Below are 19613 nucleotides of genomic sequence, written 5' to 3' on the forward strand. Positions count from 1 at the left end.
TACATATTAACAAATGTTATATAGGTATCCTATGAAACAACACAATTCAAAAACTTTTGATTCTTTTCTATTTTTATTTTATTCTTATTAAATTAATTATCAAAGTTGACTGCATGTAAAAGTTTGGTAATTCTCTCACTTTTTTTTTTCTATTTCTTTTTGAGTAACTTTGGATAAAATGGTCAACGGTTAATTTGTGTAGTACATGGATTTTTGTCTTTTCTAATATAGATTTATTATTCTATATACATATTTAGTATTTATTCCTATATATACAAATTAAAAAAAGAAAAAGAAAAAGGAGAAGTCTTGATTGATAATTATTATGAACGTTTTCATAGAAAAATTCAAATCAAAAAGAGAATAATATATTTATTTATTTATATTTATTTAGTTTTCAGTTGGTTCAATCCCATTTATTTAATAGAAATATTTATTTAGCCCCTATTTGGTACCAATTAAAATTTTAAGTTAAATTAAAATCTACAATTAATTAATCATATATCTTATCAACCTCATAATTTTTTAAACACGCATTTCATTAATTTTTATTAAAAATTACAAAAAAATCTGTTTTTAATACACATGAATCAATTTAGTAAATAAAGACTATAGTCATTTTGATATGACATAGCAGTCAACGTGGCAATGATGTGTTTTGTTATGTCATGCAAATGATGTATTTTGTTATGTCATTGCATGACATAACGTTGCTGACATATAAATTAACGTTATTCTAGTCAATGATTGACTTCCAACATTTTGAAGGTAATCCATGAATCCATGATGGATTATAATATTATTTGGACCGTGCTTCACGTCTGACTCATGATTCATTTTTTAAGTTGTTATTATTTTGATATTTTGATATCAATCATGCTATGGGTACATTGCGATATTCAACGGGGTGTCCAAAATGGATACCTGACACCTCGGTATTGGTCGAGGCGCCTGTCACGTCGAGGTCCACCAACGTCTTGGCCAATATCGAAATGTCGGGTGTCTATTTTGGACACCTCAATGTACCACAAGCATTATTCTTTTGATATTACTTCCTATTTCTATTGGAGGCTAGAGAAATGCTATAGAAATAGGCAGAAAAATAGGGTTAAGAGTAGGTTGTACACATGTCGATAACTAATCGAAGAGTTTGAAAAATTAAAAATCTAACAATTTGATGTCACATCAATCTATTTTTTAGTCTGATTGTTTATAATTTTTCTGGAGACTATTCTCTTCCACCAACTTTCGCAGTGGCCATATGAAAAGCATAAAGCACAACCCCACAAGAGCAGATTTGGACAAATTAATGTCTATTCAAGAAAGCACACAAGAATTAACAAAATATATAAATTGAAGATTAATCCAAGCCGCCAAAGAGTCTCAAAGTTTTCTCTAATATTTGTGGGAAAGAAATAGTGCTTGGGAAATGATTTCATTCAATATAATGAATGACTTAATTAAGTCTTTGTATGGATTAATTAAAATTTTAATATATTTTTTTTTCTCTTTCTCCTTTTCCACCATACATTCAATAAAAATCTTTATTTGGCTCATTGAAATTTTAATACATTTTTCTCTCTCTTTTTTCAATCATACATTCAATAAAATAATATTATACATAAAACGAAAACGTATTACACATAAATAGAAAATCTTTCCTTCTTTCTCAACCATACATTTTTCAAAAAAATATTATTCCAAAAATTAAAATCTCAAATAACGGGAGACAAACGGGTCTAAGTGAACACAATAGAGAAGTACAAGCAAATTTGCAGAGAGCAATAAATTGAAATAAATCATTTTTAAATTTGAATTCTTGAGAATCCAATTTCACTTGCCAAATATATTAGCACTATGTTTAATATCACGAAGTAAATAAGGACCCTTAAAGTTGCCAATGTTGAAAAAATTGGAGTCTTGGATTATCTGCAGAATATATAAACATATTCATACCATAATTTATGTCAACTACGCTACATTTTAATTACAATGAATATCCTAAACTTTTCTTATGTTTACACTTAAGTTCTCAACCCTTTTTTTTTTTTTAAGAATTTTTTTGTCATAAAACCTCTATTAAATTTCACAGAGACATTTTTGTCTGTCCAGAATGTTTGTTATGAGAGCCAAAAAAGTATATTTATCTCCCATGTTTTTAAATAATCAATACAAAAGTTAAATAAAATATTTGCCCATTTTTTCAATGCATGTTAGTAGAATATTTGGATGAAAATCGTGATTAGATATAAAATATGTCAATTAATTGAAGGTTAAGAGTGAAATGCGAGAGGACATAAAAGCAAAAGTAAGCAAATATGAAGAACTTATCTTATAATTAAAATGTGGTGCAAATATAAACAATTGTTGCATGAATATAATTACCGTTGCAAAATTTCTTGACCTAATTCTGTGTTACCTTAACCATGATACATTTGATGATGATATAATTAATGTTTTTCTTGGCAATCTTCAATTTCCTCGCACTTTTTATTATGTACCTGTATAATCCCATTTTTTAAAATTTATTTTTAATCACATATTCTATGGGACTCATGAAATTTATTAACTTTTTAAATATACTAAAAATTTTATTTTATTTATTTTTATCTAAATCAAATAGGGACAAAGACTGGACTTGATGATTTTTAGTCTATAAATATGTAAGTCATCATGCATACTTTTACTCATTCATTTGATCAACCTAATCCTACTAGTGACGGACAAAGAAGAGTGCAAATTGGTTATCTTCAACATGTCAATGGACACAACTCTTGATATTGACCTTAACATCAATCCCAAGCAAAACTCGAGCAAAACTCCAGTAAGTGTGACTCGTAAGTCTAGTTAAAGTATTAACGGAGAAAATCTAAACTTTTGATAACTTTACTTATATTTGATTTCTTATAATTTTTTTTAATTTTTTTGTCGCCCAGCATGTGGAGTTTGAAAAGGATTCTGTGGGTGAAAGCAAGTCAACAATGAAAGACGAGGTGAGTCCAAGCAAAGTTCAATGTGTATTTCGATTCCCTTGAAATAAATTCAAATATAATTTATTTCCTATAATCTAAATCCTCTCTTCAGTCGTCTTCTTTATCTAGTTCAAAAAGAACGCACCAAACTAGACTTAACTATTTATGGGAAAGAAATTGCATTAAATTAATTTGAGTTTATAAAACCCTGATGACTAGTTTCGACCACACTTCAACCATTGTGAAATGTTTTCGATAAGAAGATTCTGATTTACTCATTTTCTTTAACTTTTAATATTTCCTCCAACTTCTGACCATAAACTTTTAACTTCTATGCATGCAGCCTGTTCATTTTTTGATCCAGCAGTTAAATAGATTGAAATTTGAGAATAAGAAGCTGATAGAATTGCTCAATATTATCCAAGGAAATTACTATGATTTGATGCAAAAGTGCTCAGGAGATGAACCCTTGAAAACAGGAAAGAGAAAGGCCCACTATGCAGAAAATTGTGACAATTTTGTTGGAAAAAATGGAATCACTTGTAGCTGCTTTGATGACGGGTCAACTGGGACTCCAAAAGAAATTGTGTCAAATGTTTCAAAGGTTTATGTGCGCATTGACCCTTCTGATATGAGCCTTGTAAGTTAATTACTGATCTCAAATCAAATAATTTAATGAAAATTTCTTGAATCTGTTGGGAAATTACTGATATGCCTTGTGGATTAACATATGTAATTAATTGTGTATTAATGATATTTAAAAGTTAAGCTCAAAATTAAAGTGATCTAATAAAGAATAAATAATTGGGTTTAAGGCATCTAAATAAATTGTGGACCCGATTATATATGTAGAGATCGAATTCTTTTAGAATTGTATTTCATGATAGGCAAAATATCTAAGGGAACTATATACAACGTTATGGTCCCAAATTCATATGTAACTTCTCATTTTTTGTGTTATTCCATCAATACAAAAATACAAGAGAAAGCATATTGAAGAGGAAAATCCAAAATCCACAATCAAAAATAAGCAATCTACAATCACGAATGAAAATTAAAGATTTGGAAAACAATATTCAAATATTATAATTCAAGATTCAAGATCACGAATCAAGATCTAGCATTAAAAAAACATTCCCAATGAATCAACGTATGTTCCGCACTAATTAATTTCCTTCGTGATTTGACATGATGATCTTAACAATAAAGTAATTAGGTTTTCATGTTTATTAAGATTTAAAATTCTATAAAATTTCAATAATTGGTATCCGAGTTGACTCCATGTTACACCATTGGGATTACAGGAAGAATTTTGCAGTTGAAATTCATATATTGAGTTTTGGAATCTTTTAATTTGGAATATGAATGTTAGCCATAAATTTCGGAATTCAGAAATTTTCAAGATAAAATTTCAGGGTTAAAAATTATAATTTGAATTTTCTAATTTAGGATATAAATTTTAACCATAAAATCCAAAATTCAAATTTTTGGGATTTTCTAGTTCAAAACAATAGTCGCGGCGCTGTCCAGGCGCTATGATGCCCAGCGGCTGCCTTGAGGCCAAGCATCGCAGCACTGGCGTGGCACGCCCAGGCAATGTTGTGGTACCCAGAAGCGCTAATTTTTTCGAATAATTTTTTTGTTCTTTTGGCCACAAAAGAGAAAAAATAATAAAAAATATAAATATAAAGGGGCAATCAATTTCAAATCTTAGTATTTAAAATTTCTTTCGGATTATCAATTTTCTAAAATAGATTAGTTAAAGCAACATGTTACCAAAGTAACTTCTCTTACCTAAATTAATTTATTTGAAATATTAGGAAAGTTGTGTTTACTTAAACCAAGAGTATCACTTACAAGTTGATACTTCTATCCAAAGACTGAATATCAATGCTATGCTCGGTCTCTTGTGATGGGGCCCACCGCTATTTGAATATTGATTGTCCAATACGAATTTTCATCTGAACATGTTATTTAGTTTTAGGTTCTCTATTCAATTAATTCATCTACTTCTAAAATATCTGTCAATATCAATTATTGAACTAAACTTTAAGGGCTGGAAAGAGAAAGTTTATATCGTTCTTAATGGCAAGGATTTAAACCTTCGTTAAGGACTAAACTATCCATTAACAGTTTCGTTAATAAATCGTTCAAACTACATAAGTCTTTTGATCATGAAGCATAAAATTCCAGCAACATTCATGGGCACTATATCCAATAAGGTAAATGCCAAGAATTTTCTTAAATAAATATTCCAAAGCACTTTGTGAAAGGACAATAAGGTTGAAACTAGTATGCTTCTAGTAAACTTGATTTCACTAAAGAATAAGAATAAAGAAAATATGGAGTACATTAGGGATGTGCCTCATCTTGTTTCAAAATCAACAACATTAAAGTTTGAGCTGTCTTATGATTTGCTTGTGCATATGATGTTGATTTCTCTTCCTGCACAATTCAATTAATTTAAAGTCTGTTATAGCTGCCAAAAGGGGAAGTTGACTCTTAATGAGCTCATTTAATATTGTGTGCAAGAAGAAGAAAATCTAAAGCAAGAGAGAACTGAAAGTGTTCACTTGACAAGTATTTCCAAGGATAAGTTAAAGAATAAGAAGTTGCATTAGATTCGATTCAAAAGAAGCAATTCTAGTAGTTACTTTCGTAAAATTCTGGGACACGTGAAGAGAAATTGCACTAAATATCACACTTAGCGTATAAAGTCAAGTATACTTCTCATTTTGGTATGATCTGAGGTTAATTTAGTTTCAATACCCAGACACACTTTGTGGATAAATTTCGGCGTCACTGTTCAAATAAGCATGTCTATACAAGGTTGTCTAAACAACCTAAAGCCAATTGATGCTGAAAGATTCATCTGTGTGGGATGATGGCAAATTAGTTAAGTTGAGGCTATAAAAATTTTTAGGTTATTATTATAGACTGGTTATTATTTGAATTTGAAAGAGACATTTGAAGTGTCGTTTTTTAGATGAAATTTGGTTTCTGTTTTTACATTGAACAAATTCGGTTACTTTTGTTCAATTGGAAATAGTAAGTTTAGTTTTTTTCTTAATTCAATTATTATAGGTATCAATCCATTATCCAGTTATGATAACCTATATATGTTTAATACGATTGCCTCTTATAAAGAAACCTTACATCTAAAATCATGCAGTATTAAACATAAATTAACCAATGAGAATTTCATTTCGTTATGACATAAACGATTAGGTCATATCTCTCAAAAGGGAATGAAAAATCTTGTGATAGCCCTTAATTTACAGACTCAAGTGTTTATGTTAATCACATTAAGAGGAAACAAACAAATATAAGAAAATTAGGAACCAATAAATCTTCGGATGTCTTAGAACTAATTTATACAGATATCTTGGGTCATTTTTTTGACTTCTTGGAATGGTCAATGGTAATTTATTATGTTCATAAACGAATTTTTTCACAATGGCTACATATATCTCACCTATGAGGAATCCCAAATATTGGACATGCTCAAGGCATATAAGGCTGATGTTGAAAATTAACTCAGGAAAAGAATAAAACACATTAGATTTGACTGTGGTGGTAATATTATGACAGATATGACGGATTAGGATACCAACATCTAGGCCTTTTGCTAAATTCCTAAAGGAATGTGGAATCGTCCACAGTACATCATGTCGGGTTCTCCTAGAATGAACAGTGTTACTAAAAGACAAAATAGAAAACTTAAGAGCGTGATAAAGAGTATGATTAGTCATTCCACTTTAACAGAATCTTTTTGGGGAGAAGCTTTAAAAACTGCAACTTATATTCTCAATAAAGTTTTAAGTAAAACAACTGGCAAAACTCCTTATGAACTTTGGATAGGCAAGAAGTCTTATTTGAAACATTTGGACATTTGGGGTTATCCAGTTGAGGCAAGGCCTTATGGGCCTAATAAAAAGAAACTGAATTTTAGAACTGTCAGTTGTTATTTCATTGGAGGCTCAAAGAGGTCAAGGGTTTATAAAATTTATGATCCCACTACAAAATCAATTTCTGAAAAGAAAAATGCCCAGTTCTTCGAGGAAGTAAAAGGATGTAAAGTTTGCCGAGGGGATAAGGTTAGAAATTTTATCTTTGAGGAGGAACATATAACTATTCCTTCTATTGCAATTGACTATGATTTGGATCAGGAACAAATTCTTGCTCCAGATCTTATTCAACAAGCAATTTTGGATCAAGAAAATATTATCAAATCTCTCATACACAATCAAAAGATTGTTGTAGAAGAACAAATTCAACAACCTCAAGAGCAAATAACATTAAGGAAATCCACTAAAGAAAAAAGGCAATTCGAATAATTTTATAGTCTTTTTCCAAGAAAATAAGGATGGTACTGTATTGGTGGAAGATGATCTGATCAATTAACTCTCATCATGCAATGTAAAATAATAATTTTTAAGAATGGATCGATGCCATGAATAAATAGATAATGTTCATGAGTAACAGTTACGTTTGGAAACTCATTCCATTGCCTGAAGGTATGAAACACATTAGTCGTAAATGGATTTTTTAAATCAAGAGGGATTCAAAGGGTGATGTGGAGAGATATAAAATTTGTCTTGTGGCAAATGGCTTCACTCAAAAGGAAGGCATTGACTTTAAAAAGACTTTCTCCAATTTCTATGAAAGACTCTTTTAGGACAATTATGACATTTGATCTTAAGCCACATATGATGATTTACAGATTAAAGAAATCCATCTATGGGCTTAAGCAAGTCTCCCATCAATGGTATCACAAATTTCATCAAATGATTATCTCATTTGGTTTTGAGATGAATTCAGTTGATGATTGTGTATATCACAAGTTCAGTGAGAGTAAGCATATTTTCTAGTATTGGATGTCAATGACATACTATTTGCTTGCAATGATAAATAATTATTGAATGAAACCAAGAGATTTCTTTTATGAATTTTTGAGATGAAAGATCTTAGTAATGCTTCTTTTGTGTCAAGAATACAAATACGTTGGGATCGTTCTCGGGTTATATTTGGATTATCACAAAAGAGTTATATCGTAAAGTGTTTAAATGATTTGGGATGCATATGTGTAAATTAGGTGATGCTCCTATTATTAAGGGAGACAAGTTTAGTCTCAATTAATATCCCAAAAATAAACTTAAAGAAATGAAAGCACAGAAAGTTCCCTGTACTTTAGCAGTTGGGAATTTAATGTATGCATACGTCTGGATATGACATTCATTGGTTGAATGCTAGGTAGATATTTAAATATCTCTGGGATGAATTTGAAAAGCAGCCAATTAGGTTATTTGGTGTTTATGGAGAACTAAGGATCATGTGATCATATTCAAAAAAATTAGGCCAATTGGAGTTTATTGGATATTTTGGTTTTGATCATGGAATATGATTGCAAAATTTTGTCACCAGGCTACATATTTTGGATGGATTTTAAAGACCACTTTAGTTCTTCTGTGACAATAATAGTCTTGCATTCCAACAAGAATTTGATGATTTTAAAATTTATGGACATTAAGTTCCTAATTGTTAAGAAAATAATTCATAGTGCTCAGGTTTATATAGAATAATTAGGACAAACTCTATAATTGTGGATCCGCTTACTGAGGGGCTATCATCCAAGGTTTTTCATGAGCATACTGCTCACATGGGTATTACATTTTTTATTATATGTCAGTTTAGTGGGAATTTGTATTCTGATGTTTTCTGTTTTGAACACATAATTCTATCCAAAAATATTTGGTTTATCTAAAAAATAAAGTATTCAATTCAGTTTCAATCTAATTAAAGTTCTGATTTGATCCCATAAGGTAGGTTCAATTGGAAATAGGCATGTTCAGATCACATTACATGTAATTTTCATGATACATACCATACTTGATCAATGTCATTTGATTGTGTTGATATGTGACCATTGAGGATTTAATTATCGTAATTGTAACGAAGACCGTTTTGATCCTATATTAGCATAATTAATGGATGAGATTATTCAGAGATGCCTTTTGGTTATGATAGCATAAGTATTAAGCTCTTAAGGTTATACACATTTATAAGGTAACATATGCGGCCTAAGTAGGAGATGGTTGAAAAATATTAATTTGCCACCTGGGCTAACATATTTAATTAATTTTGTATAAAGACTATTTTAAACCTAAGTCCAAAATTAAAGTGAACTAAAAAAGAATTAAATAAAGTAATTGGGCTTAGAGCATCTAAATAAAGTGTGGATCAAATTATATGTGTAGATACCAGATTCCTTTAAAATTGTATTTCATGATGGACAAAATACATATGAAAACTATATATGCGGTTATGGTCTCCAATTCATATGTAATTTTTCATTCTCTGTATCATCTCATCAACATAAGAATACAAGAGAAAGCATATTGAAGAGGAAGATCTAAAGCCCACAATCAAGAATAGGCAATCTACAATCAAGATTAAAGATCCAAAAGACAAGATTCAAATATTATAATTCAAGATTCAAGATCCAGTATTAAAGAAACATTCCTAATCAATTAAGGTATGTTCCGCATTAATTAATTTTCTTGGTGATTTGACATGAAGGATCTTGGTAATAAAGTAATTAGGTTTTTCATGTTTATTAAGATTTAAAATTCTATAAAATTTCTACAGAATCACATCATCCGAAAGGTGAAAGTTAATTCTTGGAGACAAAATTAGATGATCTAATGAAAAATTTGTGAAGTATGTCTTACCAAACAAGCCATAAAGGTCTAACGTGGTTTTGCCTACAGGTAGTAAAGGATGGATATCAATGGAGAAAATATGGACAAAAGGTGACTAGAGACAATCCATCTCCTAGAGCCTACTATAAGTGCTCCTTTGCCCCAGCTTGCCCGGTCAAGAAGAAGGTAGAGTTCATTTCATGGAATTTGAATTCTATTGTGTATAGTTCGCATGCACTATTAGATTGGATTGGACACTTAAAAATTTTGATATGTAGTTTAACACACACACGATAATTTTTGACAACTTATTTACTTATGTCAATACGCCTTTCTAGTACAGCCAGAGTTATTTTTTCATCCTATGCTTAACACATGCACACATTTTCAAAATGTAAGCGAGACTTGAACAACTTTATCTAAATGATTAACCTGTTATATACAGCAAACTTATTTTTTTTCAATTGTACCCTTCCACGTGAATACCGAGTTATTTGAGGAAATATTTGATTTATGCTTGTAGGTGCAAAAAAGTGTGGATGATCCATCACTTTTACTAGCCACTTACGAAGGCAAACACAACCACAAGAGTCCTTCTGAAGATGAAATTTCAATAGAATTATCAAAGGGTGTAACTGAAATTTCATCCTCCAGCTCTATCTCTATATCAATGGTTGAACAAATGGCTTCAACTTTAACGAGAAATCCCAGTTTCATAGCAGCACTAGCAGCAGCTATTACAGGGAGGATTTTAGATCATGAAATGGAAAAAAATTGATGCAAGAAAGGATTTCAGTCTTTATTGTCATCTGGGTTCATTTTGGAATTTGAAGTGTAGCCAAAAATTGTTGAATTTGTAATTTTGGTTATTTACAATGGACACGATGTTTGTACTAAGAATTTTGCTATTTGTACATTAATTTTTAACACTTTAGTTGATACTTGCATTGTTATCGTGTATCAATTAGAAGAAAAAACTGGCTGAAATTTAAACTGTTCAATAGGATAATGTTACGTGATAAAGTGTAAACTAAAGTATATACCATAGTGTATATGTAGTAAGGTTCTTTTTGCTAAATACATCATCATAAAATGTCAATTTTTCTTGTAATGAAGATGTTATTTAAATTCAAATAGTATTTTGTAGATACTATTATAAAATACAAACGGAAAGTGAGTATGACTTTTGAAATGCAGATATCCAAATTTACTCTTTATTTTAAAAGTTAAATTGAAGAGTCTATTGAAACTTAATTCAAAGTACATCTTATAGTTGAAATTATTTTAATATTTTGAAGTTATTTGGCGATTTTGTTTGTGGTTATCCATGTGCAAGTGTTGATTTTTTGGTGGTTGTGAATGTTGGGAATTTACTTAAACATGCACAGCGGAATTTAACAAATTTCAATTCCCATTCAGGATTCAACTTTGTATTTAGATAAAAACTGTGATAAGAAACATACCTTTACTTGTAATTTGCAAAGTCCTTCACGTTATTCCTTTCCAACAGCTTGAATCTGCCTCCCACAGCTGTCCAATTGTCCAACCTCCAATGAAATCCACACAGAGAATAGACTGCAACTGCTAGGGTTTCTCTCTTGTGCCAGCAAGAATAATGAATACCTTATGGACCTCAAACCCTAGCTGTGTATATATATAAACCCAAACGGACCCGACCCGGTCCGGTCCAATATTTAATTAATCCAATTAATTAATTCGGGATTATAAATAACAAATTCAATTAATTAATTTATCCAACAATTGTTAAATTAACCAATTGACAATTTGCAATCTTCTAATTCTCTTTTGTGTGCGACCCATTAGGTTCCCGACCACGATACCTAACGTCGTGAAATATTTTTTTGATCTAATCAAAAATTGATAAATTAATACACCCTTTTAATTTATCGTCAATTCACACTCGCCATCCCTGATTGACATCTAGCAATGTGTCAGGGCAATACATGTGACGAGAAGTGTCACGTGGTATGACAAAACCAAATTCGTTCGTTTACCGTGAAACTATTATCCCTTCGTCAATATGATCCGATCAATTACGAGATATGGAATTGTGTCAATCTCGATCATTGATCATATCTTTCACTCCACTATTAAGTCAATATAAATCAAAATCTCCTTTTCGACTTATGAGTACACCTTGGCCAAGGATTTCATCATCGACTTAATTGAATGAAACGCAGATCATAATCTCCTACTATCTAAGAGTGACGAATCATTTATTGATCAATCACAACCTTCATACGATTCTTGACGTACCCAAACGATGTCGTATTAGCGGCCCCTTTCAGAGCAACATCCAACACCGCCAAAGTATGACTGTCCTCATATAAGGTATCATAACGACCTCAAGTCAAAGGACCAATTCCACTACCGAACGTTAGAGATTAGCCACTGACACTCAGATAGTTATCCATGTGGAATCTCTTAGCGGGTCTCCAATATTTTGTTCTATAACAAAACATTCACGTGTTCATTTAAGTGTCACCACACTTTAACTCGTGAGATCAGCTACTTACTTCACAAGTAAGAAATGCCACACGTGATGGTCTAACTGTATTAACGATATCCGTATCTCGTTACTACTTACGACCATGATTTATTCAAGATCCAATTATATGTAATTTGTATCTCACAATTACAACTCCTTGTGATTAACAGATTACCTAAAAATTGGATTTTCGGATTCTATTATTTAATATCATTTCCTCCATAGATCAAGAACACATCTTTAGTCCTTCTTCAGTACTTAAGAATTTTCTTAACCGCTATCCAGTGTTTCTCACCAGGGTTTGCTTGAAACCTGCTCGTAACACTTAGAGCATATGAAACATCTGGTCTCGTATATAGCATCGCATACATGATAGATCCTATCGCCTAAGCATAAGGAATCTTGTCCATGCAACTCCTTTCATCTTGTGTTTTAGGACACATATCTCTTGAGAGGTAAATCCCATGTGACATGGGGCATAATCCTCTTTTAGACTTTTCCATATTAAATCTTCTCAAAATTTTATCTATGTACGAAGATTGGGATAAGTCTAGTAATCTTTTAGATCTATCTCTATAGATCTTGATTCCCAAGATATACGCTGCTTCTCCCATATCTTTCATGGAGAAATTCTTTGACAACCATAATTTTACCGATTGAAGCATTGGGATGTCGTTTCCCATTAATAATATGTCATCGACATATAATATCAGGAATACGACTGCGCTCCCACTTGTTTTCTTATAAACACACGGTTCATTTTCATTTTTGATAAAATCAAACCTTTTGATTATTTCATCAAAACGAAGATTCCAGCTCCTAGAAGCTTGCTTTAATCCATAAATGGATTGATTTAGCTTGCATACTTTGTTGGCTCCTCTGGATTCAAAACCTTCAGGCTGTGTCATGTACACCTCCTCTTGCAGGTTTCCATTAAGGAAAGCAGTTTTGACATTCATTTGCCATCTCATAATCATGGTATGCAGCTATTGTAAGCAAAATTCGAATGGACTTCAACATGGCTACAGGCGAAAAAGTTTCATCAAAGTCAATATCTTGTCTTTGTGTGTAACCTTTCGCTACTAGCCTGCTTTGTATGTGTGGACGTTTCCATCCACATCGACCTTTTTCTTATGAACCCATTTACAACCTATCGGTTTTATCCCACCTGGAAGGTCGATCAAGATCCAAACCTTGTTCTCATACATTGAGTCCATTTCGAATTCCATGGCATCTTGCCATCTCTTCGAATCAACACTTAACTTTGCTTCTGCGTAATTTGTAGGTTCATCATCCTCGATTAATAATACTTGATTAGTAATCGTGAATTCGTACCTTCTGGGAGGTCGAATGATCCTGTTTGATTTACGCTGAGCTGGAGTGTCCTCAGGGTTCTCTACATCCTGATCAAGAGTCCGTCCACCAACAGGTGTAGGATTAGACTCAAGTTCATCTAATTGGTCAACAGTGTCTATGGATTCTTGAACTTCTTCAAGTTCTAGTTTGCTCCCACTACCCTCTCCTAGAATAAACTCTTTCTCTAGTAATATGGCATGCCTTGAGATGAACACTTTCTTCTCAACGGGATTATAGAATTGATATCCAATTGTCTCCTTTGAATATCCCACAAATACACATTTGTCAGATTTAGCTTCAAGCTTATCTAGTTCATTTCGCTTTACATAAGCGTCACAGCCCCAAACTTTCATATGAGATAAGTTTGGTCTTTTTCCTCTCCATAGCTCGTATGGAGTTTTGTCGACTGATTTAGATGGAATACAATTAAGTGTGTAGCACGCAGCAATTAGTGCATGACCCCAAAATGATTTTGGGATGTTTGCATGGCTCATCATAGATCGCACCATATCTAACAAAATGCGATTCCTCCGTTCAGATACACCATTATGTTGAGGTTTATATGGCGGAGTCCACTGCGAGAGAATCCCGTTCTCTTTAAGATAATCTAAAAATTCTCCCTTTAAATATTCTCCACCTCGATCTGATCTTAGCGTGAGTATATTTTTACTAGTTTGTTTCTCTACTTTAAGTTTGAATTCCTTGAACTTTTCAAGTGCTTCATGTTTGAATTTCATCAGATACACAAAACCATATCTAGAATGATCATCAGTGAATGTGATGAAGTAAGAGAAACCATCTCTAGTAGTTATTGACATGGGTCTACATACATCAGTATGTATTAGTCCCAGCAGTTCTGTGGTTCCTTCTCCTTTTCCAGTAAAAGGGAACTTGATCATTTTGCCTAACAGGCACGACTCGCATCTGTCAAATGATTCAAAATCAGTTGACTCTAAGTATCCATCTTTGTGTAACTTGGAAATGCGTTTGTCGTTAATATGACCTTATCTGCAATGCCAAAGGTATGTATTATTTAGATTATCTTTTTTATGCCTTTTATTTTCTATATTCATAATAGACGACTCAGTATCAAGAATATAAATTCCATTCTGCAACACACCACAACCATAAAAGATCTCATCTTTATAAAACGAACAACGATTGTTCTTAACATTAATTGAAAAACCACTCATGTCTAAACACGAAATAGAAATAATGTTTTTAGTAATGGCGGGAACAAAATAGCAAATTATCTAGTTCTAATACTAAGCCTGAAGGCAGTGGTAAAAAATATGTCCCTACAGCTAATGCAACAACTCTTGCTCCATTTCCCACGCGCAGGTCAACTTCTCTTTTCTGCAGTGCTCTACTTCTCTTTAGTCCCTGCATATTTATACAAATATGAGATCCACATCCGGTATTTAATACCCAAGAAGCTAATGAAATAGACATATTAACCTCGATAACAAAAGTACCTGAAGTAGAAACTTCAGAAGACTTCTTTCCCTTCAAGCTTGCGAAGTAAACCTTGCAGTTCCTCTTCCAATGACCTTTCACTCCACAGTGATAACATGGGTCATCAGATTTGATATTGTCCTTGCCTGCTTTGACTGCTTTATTATTGCCTTAGCCTTTTTGGATGTTTTCTTAAAACTTCTTTTAATTTTCCTCTTAGTTCCCTTGGAGGAATGAATAGTTAGGACATGCCCAGTGCTAGCCTTGACATTGGGCTCCACAGTTTTAAGCATATTAAGCAACTCAGGGAGTGTGCATTCGATCTTATTCATGTTAAAATTCATAATGAACTGTGAATAACTATCTGGCAGAGATTGTAGAACCAAGTCAATACTTAGTTCATGATCCATGATAAAACCCAGTGAACTGAGTTTTTCAATAAAACCAATCATCTTCAGCACGTGAGCACTGACTGATGATCCTTCTGCCATTTTGCACTGGTATAGCTGTTTAGAGGTCTCATACCTCTCCACACGAGATTGTTCATCATACAACTCCTTGAGATGAAAAATCATAGTGTAAGCATCCATACCCTCATGTTGCTTCTGCAACTCAGGAGACATAGCTGCAAGCATCACACATACTGCAGTGTTATCGTCATCACTGTATTTATTGTAAGCAACCACCTCTTCCTGAGTGAAATTTTCAGTAGGCACCACTGGAAAGGACTGCTCAAGGACATATCCAATTTTCTCATGTTTGAGAACGATTCTCAAATTGCGGTGCCAATCGAGAAAATTTGGTCCGGTCAGTTTGTTGGCATCCAGTATGCCTCTCAAATTCATATGATTACTCATGATTCAAAAACTGTAAATGACGAAAAAAAACAGAATTAATATGTATTATAATGTATGTGCATAAATTCAATATGGACTTTAATTAAACGTGCTCCCACTGTCCAAAATAAATTCATGACCCTCATACATAAATTATTTGAATCCACACTTGATTCACAGTGGGCTGGGATCCCATTCGTTGTATCGAGAACTTGAGTGTACTCAACAAATCCTAATAAAATATTTGGGTAGATTTTATTATCAATTGTATCTCCATACAACTCCCAGATCATTAAGCCGACAACTCCTTTGTCTTCACACATCTTATGTGTTAGATTAACATGCCTCTAAAACTTATCTCCTTGAATGTACTCAATAAAAGATAAATTTTAGTTAAGTTAAACCCATCATTCAGAAATATCAAATATTTCATAATGTCAAACATATCCCTAATAGACCAGCCTTGAGTGTACTCAACAAACTAAGGTCAATTTAGGATTCTCGTTTTTCACTATAATGATGGAAGGCAAATAATACTAACTTAATAATTTTTAACGAGGGATTTAATGTGCAATGGTCTCATCAAGCAATTATATATATAATAGTATGGATGATTATGGACTTGTTCTATCTAATTTTCCCGAGCCATGAGAAAAACTAGTTGGTCAATTCCTAAGGGGTACAGTATTGGACCAATACCAATACACCATCTCCATGGTGTCCACCTCTTCTTGCCCCTCCAATTAGTCGAACTTGCAACATGTATCCTATACTAGTTGGCACGAATGCTTAAAAGAAATCGGACTCGCAGACCCATAATAATAATAATAACAACGGACTCGTAGGTCCAATATTTAATAAGGAGCTCGCAGGCCCACAACAACAATAATAAGTAAATCAACCATTCAACACATCCATATGGTCGAGTCCATAATCATCCACAAACATTCATCACATAAATGTTTCCTATGTATAATATCTAATATTATATGCAATGTCTCATAAATCTAGCAATTATAGTCGTCAAAATTAAATCAAAATTTTGGGATCGAGATAATTAAACAATTAATTAATCATATTAATTAATTAATTTAATTGACGGGCCAATTTAATTAAAATCTAATTTTAACTAAATATCGAATTAGAGTCCAACTCTAAATCCATAACTATTGGGTAAGGAAATTTAATCAAAATCGAATTTTAATTGATTATTAAATTAGAGTCATACTCTAAGTACTAATTTGCATAGGGAAGTGGTGCTAATTCAAAACAAAATTTAATTAATTTAATATTAGAGTCCAACTCTAATAAAATTGAATTAATATATTAATTTAGGACAAAATTCCCATATATAATAAAAATACAATTAAGGGTCAAACTAAATATTTAAGTCAAAATCTAATTTTAAAAAAAATATAAAAGTCGTCAAATTTTTAAATAAAATTTTTAATTCTGGGTCAAAAATAGGGTATGGGTCAAACCCGGTTTAATACTCATTTTTAAAATAATTCAAAATTCAAAATCAAAACCCTTTTTGAAATTTTACAAAATTTACCCAAATTGAAATTAACAGCAGACCCTTCCAAAATCGAAATTTACAGAACAGGTCCCTGACTTAAAATTTGCAAACTGACCCCCTTTTTGTAATTGCAACCAGGGGTCCATAATTACATTAATTGCAACAGAGGCCCTCGTCTCCACCAAAACCCTAAACCTAAAAAAAAAAAAAAATTTCTTTTCTCTTTTCTGGGGTGGCGCCGCACCGTCAGAAATGACCAACAGCGCCTCGCGCTGCAGGTTGTAGCGCCGGAGCGCCTGCTGTGCCGCGCGGCGGTACCGCCCGCCTCACGACCCCCAAAATATATATTTTTTTTGTTTTTCAAGAACAGATCCAAAAAGACCCAAAAAAAAAAAAAAACTATATTTGCTAGATTTAGGAATGAACGTGATTAAAATAACATTTAATTTAATCAACACGTTAAACAATTTCTAAAAAAATACAAAGTTGGCTTTGATACCACTGTTGGGAATTTACTTAAACATGCACAGTGGAATTTAACAAATTTCAATTTCCATTCAGGATTCAACTTTGTATTTAGATAAAAACTGTGATAAGAAATATACCTTTACTTGTAATTTGCAAACTTCTTCGCGTTATTTATTTCCAGCAGCTTGAATCTGCCTCCCACAGCTGTCCAATTGTCCAGCCTCCAATGAAATCCACACAGAGAATAAACTGCAACTAATTACGGTGGCCGGTGGTGGTGGAAATGGCAAACTCGTGGGGATGTTCGTGGGGGTAGTGGCTAGGGTTGGGTGGGATGATTTCTTTTATATCTTTTGGGTTTTTTTTCTAAGGTTAATAAATTCAAATTACAGTTTTTAATAACTATATTACATTTTTAATTGTGTGAAGGTTCGTAACTATTACATATTATTACATTTATATTTCAAACATTTTTCATCGCATTTTTTTTATTCGCAAGAATAATGAATACTTTATGGAACTCAAACCCTAACTGTGTATATATATAAACCCAAACGGACCCGACCCGGTCCGGTCCAATATTTAATTAATCCAATTAATTAAACCCGATCCGTGAATTAATTAATCCAATTAATTAATTCGGGTTTAAAACATTTTTCATCGCATTTTTTTTATTCTCAAAATTAACATAAATTGTTATTGATTATGATTTCTCTCCAACATATATTTTCTTTTAAATAAAGTAAGAACACTCGTTCGCTTTATTTTTAAGGAAAACAAGATATAACATACAGGACAATGCTAGATGTACAAAATTTGGTTTAAAATTTTTTTTATTTACACTCACAATGAGAAAATGGGACCATATGTTGGATTTTTTTATTTATGCAGGGCCCGAATGCATGTGAGAGGGAGTAAAACTTTTTGTAAACCAAATTTTGTATAAATATCTTTATCCTAACATAAAATGCGTTCAATTGACAATTTGCAATCTTCCAATTCTCTTTTGTGTGCGACCCGTTAAGTTCCCAACCACGATACCTAACGTCGTGAAATCTTTTTTGATCTAATAAAAAATTGATAAATTAATACACCCTTTTAATTTAACGTCAATTCACACTCGCCGTCCCTGATTGACATCTAGCAATGTGTCAGGGCAATACATGTGACAGAAAATGTCACGTGGTATGACAAAACCAAATTCGTTCGTTTACCGTGAAACTATTATCCCTTCGTCAATATGATCCGATCAATTACGAGATATGGAATTGTGTCAATCTCGATCATTGATCATATCTTTCACTCCACTATTAAGTCAATATAAATCGAAAACTCCTTTTCGACTTATGAGTACACCTTGGCCAAGGATTTCATCATCGACTTAATTGAATGAAACGCAGATCATAATCTCCTACTATCTAAGAGTGACGAATCCTTTATTGATCAATCACAACTTTCATACGATTCTTGACGTACCCAAACGATGTCGTATTAGCGGCCCCTTTCAGAGTAACATCCAACACCGCCAAAGTATGACTGTCCTCATATAAGGTATCATGACGACCTCAAATCAAAGGACCAATACCACTACCGAACGTTAGAGATTAGCCACTGACACTCAGATAATTATCCATGTGGAATCTCTTAGCGGGTCTCCAATGTTTTGTTTTATAACAAAACATCCACGTGTTCATTTAAGTGTCACCACACTTTAGCTCGTGAGATCGGCTACTTACTTCACAAGTAAGAAATGTCACACGTGATGGTCTAACTGTATTAATGATATCCGTATCTTGT

The 19613-nt window shown here is 32.4% G+C and overlaps 1 protein-coding gene across 1 annotated transcript; it reads left to right on the top strand.

The window, feature by feature from the left end:
- Window positions 1-2699: 2699 nt before the first annotated feature.
- Window positions 2700-10616, top strand: LOC111371806 (probable WRKY transcription factor 60). The gene is made up of 5 exons (XM_022993977.1): window positions 2700-2824; window positions 2937-2993; window positions 3316-3612; window positions 9743-9859; window positions 10197-10616. The coding sequence occupies exons 1-5, from the start codon at window positions 2756-2758 to the stop codon at window positions 10449-10451; spliced, it is 795 nt and encodes a 264-aa protein (XP_022849745.1). The 5' UTR covers window positions 2700-2755; the 3' UTR covers window positions 10452-10616.
- Window positions 10617-19613: the final 8997 nt, after the last annotated feature.

The sequence above is a fragment of the Olea europaea genome, chromosome 22 (genome assembly GCF_002742605.1).
Source record: "Olea europaea var. sylvestris chromosome 22, O_europaea_v1, whole genome shotgun sequence".
In the NCBI taxonomy this organism is placed as follows: Eukaryota; Viridiplantae; Streptophyta; class Magnoliopsida; order Lamiales; family Oleaceae; genus Olea; species Olea europaea.